We start from the raw sequence: 12365 nt of genomic DNA, 5'->3' as shown, positions 1-12365 counted from the left end.
GGATCTGTGCGTGTGTGTGTTGGGGTCAGCATTCGTTTTTTTTGCACAAAACGAGCATTGATGCAGTGCACGTCTCCCCTTTTACAACCCTGAGCCAGTGGTGGAAATTCCACATTCCAATGGAGGGGCGCAGGGAGGGCCGCGAGTCTCTCCATCGGACAGACACACCGCCGTTAACATCCCCACTAAAGCGGTACGTATTTTATCGACCCTGGCGGAGAAATGGGCAGAGTCAACCCCCAAAACCAGGATTTGAACTCCTCAACCTGCCACTCGCTCAACTGCTGAGCCACCCAACATTATTACGCGCACCGTGTGAAGGAACACATTTTCATAACGACCCTTTAACCAGTGGAGTCGCGGAGAGCAAGTACAGGGAGTTAACGGCGAGGCAGGAAGAGGAAGAGAGAGCCATGGGGATGAGGGAAGGTGGGGACAGGGAGCCCACGTGGGGCGGAATGGCATTGGCCCGCAGAGCCACGGAGGACAAGGAGCCTTGAGGAGGAGGAGGCACGGGGAGGCATTGGGAGGCACGGGGAGGCATTGGGAGGCACAGAGGGGGTTGGGAGCAGGGAAGGAATGTGGAAGGACGACACCGCATGGAAGAGGCTCGGGGAGGCCCTGGCAGCGTGTGGAGAATAAGTGGAAGCCCGGGGGAGGCCCGGGGGAGGCCCGGGGGAGGCCCGTGCAGCGTGTGGAGATTCGGGGAGGGCACGTGAAGGCCCCGCAGCTGTCACCCACGTTGGGTGACGAGAGCCAGCGCTGGGCTCGCGTCACCGCGATGGACGGCGCCATCCCACCCAGCAGCGCCAAAAACGCTCCTCCGTATGGAGACCCGAGCACGAAACGGACCCAGCCGGGCCGGGCCGGATCTCAACTCGCCCATCATCCAGAGTGAACCAAACCCGAGCCAGTCCCAACCGCACTCGACCACAACGAACCAGACCAACACCAAATCTCAGCTCTCGTGTCATCCGGAGTCAACCTGCACCAAACCAGACCCAAACTACACCCAACCAGACCCAAAACCGTAACCAAACCAGACCCAAACTTCACCCAACCAGACCCCAAACCAACCTCACCCACAATTAACGACACCCAACCAGGCCCTCGTGGACTACGCCCCAAGGAACGGAGACGAACAAAGACAAACAAACCCAGTGAAAGTAACAAACCGTGCTCTTTCCACAAAGCGACGATGGCGCTTGAGCCGCGCCTAAGTTCACAGCACGGGGCAAGAACAAAGCAGAGAAACCTCACACACACACCCTGCACGTGCCCCACACACACACACACACCCTGCACGTGCCCCACACACACACACACACCCTGCACGTGCCCCCACACACACACACACACCCTGCACGTGCCCCACACACACACACCCTGCACGTGCCCCACACACACACACCCTGCACGTGCCCCACACACACACACACACACCCTGCACGTGCCCCACACACACACACACACCCTGCACGTGCCCCACACACACACACACCCTGCACGTGCCCCACACACACACACACCCTGCACGTGCCCCACACACACACACACACACCCTGCACGTGCCCCACACACACACACACACACCCTGCACGTGCCCCACACACACACACACACCCTGCACGTGCCCCACACACACACACACACCCTGCACGTGCCCCACACACACACACACACACCCTGCACGTGCCCCACACACACACACACACACCCTGCACGTGCCCCACACACACACACACACACCCTGCACGTGCCCCACACACACACACACACCCTGCACGTGCCCCACACACACACACACACACCCTGCACGTGCCCCACACACACACACACACCCTGCACGTGCCCCACACACACACACACACCACCCTGCACGTGCCCCACACACACACACACCCTGCACGTGCCCCACACACACACACACACCCTGCACGTGCCCCACACACACACACACACCCTGCACGTGCCCCACACACACACACACACACCCTGCACGTGCCCCACACACACACACACACCCTGCACGTGCCCCACACACACACACACACCCTGCACGTGCCCCACACACACACACACACACCCTGCACGTGCCCCACACACACACACACACACCCTGCACGTGCCCCACACACACACACACACACCCTGCACGTGCCCCACACCACACACACACACCCTGCACGTGCCCCACACACACACACACACACCCTGCACGTGCCCCACACACACACACCACACACCCTGCACGTGCCCCACACACACACACACACACCCCTGCACGTGCCCCACACACACACACACACACCCTGCACGTGCCCCACACACACACACACACACCCTGCACGTGCCCCACACACACACACACACACCCTGCACGTGCCCCACACACACACACACACACCCTGCACGTGCCCCACACACACACACACACACACCCTGCACGTGCCCCACACACACACACACCCTGCACGTGCCCCACACACACACACACACCCTGCACGTGCCCCACACACACACACACACACCCTGCACGTGCCCCACACACACACACACACACCCTGCACGTGCCCCACACACACACACACACACCCTGCACGTGCCCCACACACACACACACACACCCTGCACGTGCCCCACACACACACACACACCCTGCACGTGCCCCACACACACACACACACACCCTGCACGTGCCCCACACACACACACACACACCCTGCACGTGCCCCCACACACACACACACCCTGCACGTGCCCCACACACACACACACACACCCTGCACGTGCCCCACACACACACACACCCTGCACGTGCCCCACACACACACACACCCTGCACGTGCCCCACACAAACACACACACACCCTGCACGTGCCCCACACACACACACACACACCCTGCACGTGCCCCACACACACACACACACACCCTGCACGTGCCCCACACACACACACACACACCCTGCACGTGCCCCACACACACACACACCCTGCACGTGCCCCACACACACACACACACCCTGCACGTGCCCCACACACACACACACACACCCTGCACGTGCCCCCACCCACACACACACACCCTGCACGTGCCCCACACACACACACACACCCTGCACGTGCCCCACACACACACACACACCCTGCACGTGCCCCACACACACACACACACACCCTGCACGTGCCCCACACACACACACACACCCTGCACGTGCCCCACACACACACACACCCTGCACGTGCCCCACACACACACACACACCCTGCACGTGCCCCACACACACACACACCCTGCAGGTGCCCCACACACACACACACACACCCCTGCACGTGCCCCACACACACACACACACCCTGCACGTGCCCCACACACACACAGCACACACCCTGCACGTGCCCCACACACACACACACCCTGCACGTGCCCCACACACACACCACACACCCTGCACGTGCCCCACACACACACACACACACCCTGCACGTGCCCCACACACACACACACACACACCCTGCACGTGCCCCACACACACACACACACACCCTGCACGTGCCCCACACACACACACACACACCCTGCACGTGCCCCACACACACACACACCCACACCCTGCACGTGCCCCACACACACACACACACACACCCTGCACGTGCCCCACACACACACACACACCCTGCACGTGCCCCACACACACACACACACCCTGCACGTGCCCCACACACACACACACACCCTGCACGTGCCCCCCACACACACACACACACCCTGCACGGCCCCCCCACACACACACACACTGCACGTGCCCCCCCACACACACACACACTGCACGTGCCCCACACACACACACCCACACTGCACGTGCCCCACACACACACACCCCTGCACGTGCCCCACACACACACACACCCTGCACGTGCCCCACACACACACACACACCCTGCACGTGCCCCACACACACACACACCCTGCACGTGCCCCACACACACACACACCCCTGCACGTGCCCCACACACACACACACCCTGCACGTGCCCCACACACACACACACCCCTGCACGTGCCCCACACACACACACACACACCCTGCACGTGCCCCACACACACACACACCCTGCACGTGCCCCACACACACACACACACCCTGCACGTGCCCCACACACACACACACACACCCTGCACGTGCCCCACACACACACACACACCCTGCACGTGCCCCACACACACACACACACACCCTGCACGTGCCCCACACACACACACACACACCCTGCACGTGCCCCACACACACACACACCCTGCACGTGCCCCACACACACACACACACACCCTGCACGTGCCCCACACACACACACACACCCTGCACGTGCCCCACACACACACACACACCCTGCACGTGCCCCACACACACACACACACCCTGCACGTGCCCCACACACACACACACACCCCTGCACGTGCCCCACACACACACACACACACCCTGCACGTGCCCCACACACACACACACACACCCTGCACGTGCCCCACACACACACACACCCTGCACGTGCCCCACACACACACACACACCCTGCACGTGCCCCACACACACACACACACACCCTGCACGTGCCCCACACACACACACACACCCTGCACGTGCCCCACACACACACACACACCCTGCACGTGCCCCACACACACACACACACCCTGCACGTGCCCCACACACACACACACCCTGCACGTGCCCCACACACACACCCTGCACGTGCCCCACACACACACACACCCTGCACGTGCCCCCCACACACACACACACCCTGCACGTGCCCCCCACACACACACACACACCCTGCACGTGCCCCCCACACACACACACACCCTGCACGTGCCCCCCACACACACACACACCCTGCACGTGCCCCACACACACACACCCTGCACGTGCCCCACACACACACACACCCTGCAACGTGCCCCACACACACACACTGCACGTGCCCCACACACACACACTGCACGTGCCCCACACACACACACACGCTGCACGTGCCCCACACACACACACCCTGCACGTGCCCCACACACACACACACACCCTGCACGTGCCCCACACACACACACCCTGCACGTGCCCCCACACACACACACACCTGCACGTGCCCCACACACACACACACACCCTGCACGTGCCCCCACACACACACCCTGCACGTGCCCCACACACACACCCTGCACGTGCCCCACACACACACACCCTGCACGTGCCCCACACACACACACACACACACCCTGCACGTGCCCCCACACACACACACACACACCCTGCACGTGCCCCACACACACACACACACACCCTGCACGTGCCCCAAACACACACACACACACCCTGCACGTGCCCCACACACACACACACACACCCTGCACGTGCCCCACACACACACACACCCCTGCACGTGCCCCCACACACACACACACCCCTGCACGTGCCCCCAAACACACACACACCCTGCACGTGCCCCACACACAAACACACACCCCTGCACGTGCCCCACACACACACACACACACCCTGCACGTGCCCCACACACAAACACACACCCTGCACGTGCCCCACACACACACACACACCCTGCACGTGCCCCACACACACACACACACACCCTGCACGTGCCCCACACACACACACACACCCTGCACGTGCCCCACACACACACACACCCCTGCACGTGCCCCACACACACACACCCTGCACGTGCCCCACACACACACACACCCTGCACGTGCCCCACACACACACACCCCCTGCACGTGCCCCACACACACACACACACCCCCTGCACGTGCCCCACACACACACACACACCCCTGCACGTGCCCCACACACACACACCACCCCCTGCACGTGCCCCACACACACACACACCCCCTGCACGTGCCCCACACACACACACACACCCCCCTGCACGTGCCCCACACACACACACACACACACCCCCTGCACGTGCCCCACACACCACACACACACCCCCTGCACGTGCCCCACACACACACACACACCCCCTGCACGTGCCCCACACACACACACACACCCCTGCACGTGCCCCACACACACACACACACCCCCTGCACGTGCCCCACACACACACACACCCCCTGCACGTGCCCCACACACACACACACCCCCCTGCACGTGCCCCACACACACACACACCCCCTGCACGTGCCCCACACACACACACACACCCTGCACGTGCCCCACACACACACACACACACCCCCTGCACGTGCCCCACACACACACACACACACCCCCTGCACGTGCCCCCACACACACACACACACACCCCCTGCACGTGCCCCACACACACACACACCACACCCCCTGCACGTGCCCCACACACACACACACACACCCCCTGCACGTGCCCCACACACACACACACACCCCCTGCACGTGCCCCACACACACACACACACCCCCTGCACGTGCCCCACACACACACACACACCCTGCACGTGCCCCACACACCACACACACACACCCCACGCCCCACACACCACACACCCCTGCACGTGCCCCACACACACACACACACACCCTGCACGTGCCCCACACACACACACACACACCCTGCACGTGCCCCACACACACACACACACACCCTGCACGTGCCCCACACACCACACACACACCCTGCACGTGCCCCACACACACACACACACACCCTGCACGTGCCCCACACACACACACACACCCTGCACGTGCCCCACACACACACACACACACCCTGCACGTGCCCCACACACACACACACACACCCTGCACGTGCCCCACACACACACACACACACCCTGCACGTGCCCCACACACACACACACACCCTGCACGTGCCCCACACACACACACACACACCCTGCACGTGCCCCACACACACCCTGCACGTGCCCCACACACACACACACACACCCTGCACGTGCCCCACACACACACACACACACCCTGCACGTGCCCCACACACACACACACACACCCTGCACGTGCCCCACACACACACACACACCCTGCACGTGCCCCACACACACACACACACCCTGCACGTGCCCCACACACACACACACACCCTGCACGTGCCCCACACACACACACACACACCCTGCACGTGCCCCACACACACACACACACACCCTGCACGTGCCCCACACACACACACCCTGCACGTGCCCCACACACACACACACCCTGCACGTGCCCCACACACACACACACACCCTGCACGTGCCCCACACACACACACACACACCCTGCACGTGCCCCACACACACACACACACACACCCTGCACGTGCCCCACACACACACACACACCCTGCACGTGCCCCACACACACACACACCCTGCACGTGCCCCACACACACACACACACCCTGCACGTGCCCCACACACACACACACCCTGCACGTGCCCCACACACACACACACACCACACCCCTGCACGTGCCCCACACACACACACACACACCCTGCACGTGCCCCACACACACACACACACTGCACGTGCCCCACACACACACACACACTGCACGTGCCCCACACACACACACACACTGCACGTGCCCCACACACACACACACACTGCACGTGCCCCACACACACACACACCCCCTGCACGTGCCCCACACACACACACACCCCCTGCACGTGCCCCACACACACACACACACACCCTGCACGTGCCCCACACACACACACACACACCCTGCACGTGCCCCACACACACACACACACCCTGCACGTGCCCCACACACACACACACACACCCTGCACGTGCCCCACACACACACACACACACCCTGCACGTGCCCCACACACACACACACACACCCTGCACGTGCCCCACACACACACACACACACCCTGCACGTGCCCCACACACACACACACACCCTGCACGTGCCCCACACACACACACACCCTGCACGTGCCCCACACACACACACACCCTGCACGTGCCCCACACACACACACACCCTGCACGTGCCCCACACACACACACACACCCTGCACGTGCCCCACACACACACACACACCCTGCACGTGCCCCACACACACACACACACCCTGCACGTGCCCCACACACACACACACACACCCTGCACGTGCCCCACACACACACACACACACCCTGCACGTGCCCCACACACACACACACACCCTGCACGTGCCCCACACACACACACACACCCTGCACGTGCCCCACACACACACACACACCCTGCACGTGCCCCACACACACACACACACCCTGCACGTGCCCCACACACACACACACACCCTGCACGTGCCCCACACACACACACACACCCTGCACGTGCCCCACACACACACACACACCCTGCACGTGCCCCACACACACACACACACACCCTGCACGTGCCCCACACATACACACACCCTGCACGTGCCCCACACATACACACACCCTGCACATGCCCCACACATACACACACACACCCTGCACATGCCCCACACACACACACACCCCCTGCACATGCCCCACACACACACACACCCCCTGCACATGCCCCACACACACACACACCCCCTGCACATGCCCCACACACACTCATAACCTATCCCACACACACACACTCACAACCTGCACATGTCACACACACACTCACAACCTATCCCACACACACACACCCTGCACATGCCACACACACACCCTGCACATGCCCCACACACACACTCACAACCTATCCCACACACACACACCCTGCACATGCCACACACACTCACAACCTATCCCACACACATACACCCTGCACATGCCACACACACACCCTGCCCCACACACACACAACCTATCCCACACACACACACCCTGCACATGCCCCACACACACTCTCTCTCACCCTGCACATGAGCCCCACACACACAACCTATCCCACACACACACGACGATAGCTCAACCAAGTGGCTTATCACGTGGACATTCATAGCAGAGCAGCAAAATACTCTAAACGCGTGACGTTGATTCTAAATGTGGAGAGGTGGAAACACTCGCAGGACCTGGAGAGAAATCCACACGACCACGGGGACAGAAGCGAGAGAGAAAGACACGCAAACTCCAAATACGTAGCAGGCGTCGTCAGGGTACATCGACCGAACCTACGACCTCCTGCAGACCGGGCGAGGGAGTTAACATCTCGCCACCATCTTAAGCGTCCGTGCATCACGTGTCGCCATCTCTGTGTGTAGATAGACACATAGTCGCTGTGTCTGTGTGTGTCTCCGTGTCTGTGTCTCTGTGTGTAGATAGACACAGTCGCTGTGTCTGTGTCTCTGTGTGTAGTTGTTGTCTGTGTGTATGTGTGTCTGTGTAGTTGTGTCTCTGTGTGTGTCTGTGTGTAGATTGACACACACAGACACAGAGAGAGTCGCTGTCTCTATGTGTCTCTGTGTGTAGTTGTGTCTGTGTGTGTATATGTATCTGTGTGTGTCTCTTTGTGTAGATCGACACACAGAGACACAGAGTCGCTGTCTCTATGTGTCTGTGTGTAGTTGTGTCTGTGTGTCTCTGTGTAGATCGACACACACAGAGACAGAGTCGCTGTCTCTATGTGTCTCTGTGTGTAGTTGTGTCTGTGTGTGTGTCTCTATGTGTAGATCGACACACACAGACACACATACAGAGTCGCTGTCTCTGTGTGTATATGTGTCTGTGTAGATCGACACACACACAGACACACAGAGTCGCTGTGTGTCTGTGTGTAGTTGTGTCTGTGTGTGTCTGTGTGTAGATCGACACACACACAGAGACACCGAGTCGCTGTTCCCCACCTGTGCTCCGCTCGGCTCCGCTGCAAGCTCTGGGCGTGGGTCGATGGGCGCGGCCTCACACCGTGACGTCACTTCCCGTCTCCGCCGGAAACGCGGCTCGAGCCTTATATGGGCCACGTGCACCGCGGGAGGTCCCACTGCCCGAAACGTCGCCTATTGTCCTAACACCGCGTCAACGCACACACGGTTATACCCCGTATTGTCGTGCGGGCAGATCGAGTTTTCAGGTCCATACGGCGTACAGCCGTTTCGATAAACAAATTGTGTGTGTGTCTGTGTTTTATTCCACGTGTTGAGTGAACGTTGGAGGTTTATTAGGAGCCATTGGGTGGTCATGAATGTCTTAATTGGTCATCTAATGAGATTAGGGCACTGATGAGGGGTTGACGGGTGTGCAGTGGTGGGTGTAGTGGTGGTGATTGTCTGTTTGTTCGTGTTTCTCCCTTGTGATGGGACTTTGTAGGATGAACGTTGAAGATGTATTTGGGGCACGGGGTGATCATTAACGTCTTAATTGGTCCCTAATAAGATTAGGGCACTGATCATGGGTTGACAGCTTTCTATCGTCCACACACAGCATATATTTTATGCAGTGTGTGTGTGTGTTTATTCAGACTAAGGGCCATGCAGTGTTGTTGACGAACGCGTTGCGTCTTTCTTTGTTTGGTTAGGGGCCGTCCATAAATGACGTCACGCACCTAGGGGGGGGGTTGAGAAATGTGACGTCACATCAAAATGCGCAACTTTAAATAAATATAGACAAAACGTTCTACTTAATTAAATAGACTTTATAATAAATGTTTTCTCCTACAACATCAGAGTGCAGCGCCACATTAAATACGCACTACAATGACAATAGTTTAAAGCGATTTGAAGCATTTCTTTAGGGGGGGGGGCAGAGCTTTGTGACGTCATATTTGAGGGGGGGGGCTGACTTTTTGTGACGCCGTGTGACAAAGGGGGGGGGGGGTCAAAAATCGTTCAAAATCGCGTGACGTCATTTATGGACGGCCCCTTAAGTTGTGCGTCGCAGAATGGCCAGATAACAATGAGTGAGGTGCTACTACTGCACAGAGGCGGTGTGTGACACGCGCACGACCAGAATACGATGAGCTACAGAGCTCTTCGACACAGATGTCCCAGTGGGGGTCATCTCAGAACGTGGCCGCGACAACAAGAAACAATAACAAAGGTCTTCTTGGTTCTTTCGGTAAAGTCACGTAGAAGGGAAATAATAAAATAATAATAAATTAACCCGTAAAAAGAAAGTTTTTCACTATAAATCCATTATATGCGTGGCGGCTAGAGTCCTCTCGTCCTCTGGCTTGAGATGGCTGCCACCTATGGGTCAGATGATTGCCTGCCACCATTACGCAATTGGTAATTAAATATAATAAAAATTTTCCTAAAAAGTGTAAAATTTTGGAAAAAATTTTTCACGAAAATAAATTGTCACGCACAACGAGACTGTGTGCAAAATGTCAGCTCGATTGAATCACGGGAAGTGGGTTAAAAAACGACCGAAAGATTTGCACGGTTGTAAGCGCACAAGCAAGCAAGCAAGCGAACTTAATATAAAGGATTAAAAAATAAAACATAATACAATAATTCTCACGACGTTTCGGCCACAACGCAAGCAGCCGTCCTCAGGTGAATAACAGGTCTGTCGTAAAGACAGCTTCAGACGGCTGCTTGCGTTGTGGCCGAAACGTCGTGAGAATTATTTTATTGTTTTATTTTTATTATTTTATTATTTCCCTTCTACGTGACTTTACCGAAAGAACCAAGAAGATGAATCCCTGCAGTCACGTAAGCTTTAAATCGAAAAATACCAAAGGTACAAATTGACAAATGAAGCCGAACTATTTAATCTTAGCAGGTAAAGCCCACTGAAGCTATGAACTTATTTTTTACGAAGCCACCTGACCATAAAATTCGTTCTAGCTCAACGAAGTGGCTTATCACGTGGAAATGTAAAGCAGCAAAAGAGTGAATATTTAGCCCATTTAGATTTCTTATTATACTGGTAGGAACCACCTGGTTCCACCAGCCCACAGGGGATTATTGTGTCCGTCCGTCCGTCGTGACTGCAAAAATGGGAGGGGTGGGGCTGGGTGGAGAGGGGAGGATGGGGAGGGGCTGGGTGGAGAGGGTGGGGAGGGGCTGGGTGGGTGGGGAGGGGAGGATGGGGAGGGGCTGGGTAGGAGGGGTGGGGCTGGGTGGGGAGGGTGGGGCTGGGTGGGGGGTAGGAGGGGTGGGGCTGGGTGGGGAGGGTGGGGAGGGGCTGGGTGGGGAGGGGCTGGTCACCCCGTGGTGCCCTTTTAAAACTCAACGTTTAACCTACTCACACCGGCTTGTGCCCGCCATCACAGTCGGGCATATTTGCGGAATACACCACGCCGCCGTTGACCCTGGCCATTGACCGAACAACCCAATGTTCCTACGAGCTCCCTCCGCAGGAATGTGTTTAAAGTGCAATTCGCATTACGCATGTCACACACACATAGCCTGGCTCAAAGTCTTTGTAAGTT

General features: G+C 58.7%; 1 protein-coding gene across 2 annotated transcripts in view; it reads right to left on the bottom strand.

Annotated features, from left to right (window-relative positions):
* The window catches only part of ARHGDIA (Rho GDP dissociation inhibitor alpha), a 47226-nt gene extending 37256 nt beyond the window's left edge, over window positions 1-9970 (bottom strand). Inside the window, exon 1 of one of the 2 annotated variants that reach the window (XM_078594895.1) lies at window positions 9835-9970. Coding sequence is in view for 1 of the 2 variants with exons in the window: in XM_078594894.1 (XP_078451020.1) it covers window positions 9163-9199 (37 nt within the window). In the remaining variant the exon portion in view is untranslated. Of the gene's footprint in view, window positions 1-9162; window positions 9215-9834 lie in introns of those variants that run through there. The other variant, XM_078594894.1, reaches the window with a different exon arrangement.
* Between the last annotated feature and the right edge of the window lie 2395 nt (window positions 9971-12365).

The sequence above is a fragment of the Lampetra planeri genome, chromosome 5 (genome assembly GCF_965212315.1).
Source record: "Lampetra planeri chromosome 5, kcLamPlan1.2.h2, whole genome shotgun sequence".
Classification (NCBI taxonomy): domain Eukaryota; kingdom Metazoa; phylum Chordata; class Hyperoartia; order Petromyzontiformes; family Petromyzontidae; genus Lampetra; species Lampetra planeri.
Note: the sequence above shows the minus strand (reverse complement) of the source record. Positions and strands in the feature narration are given on the sequence as shown.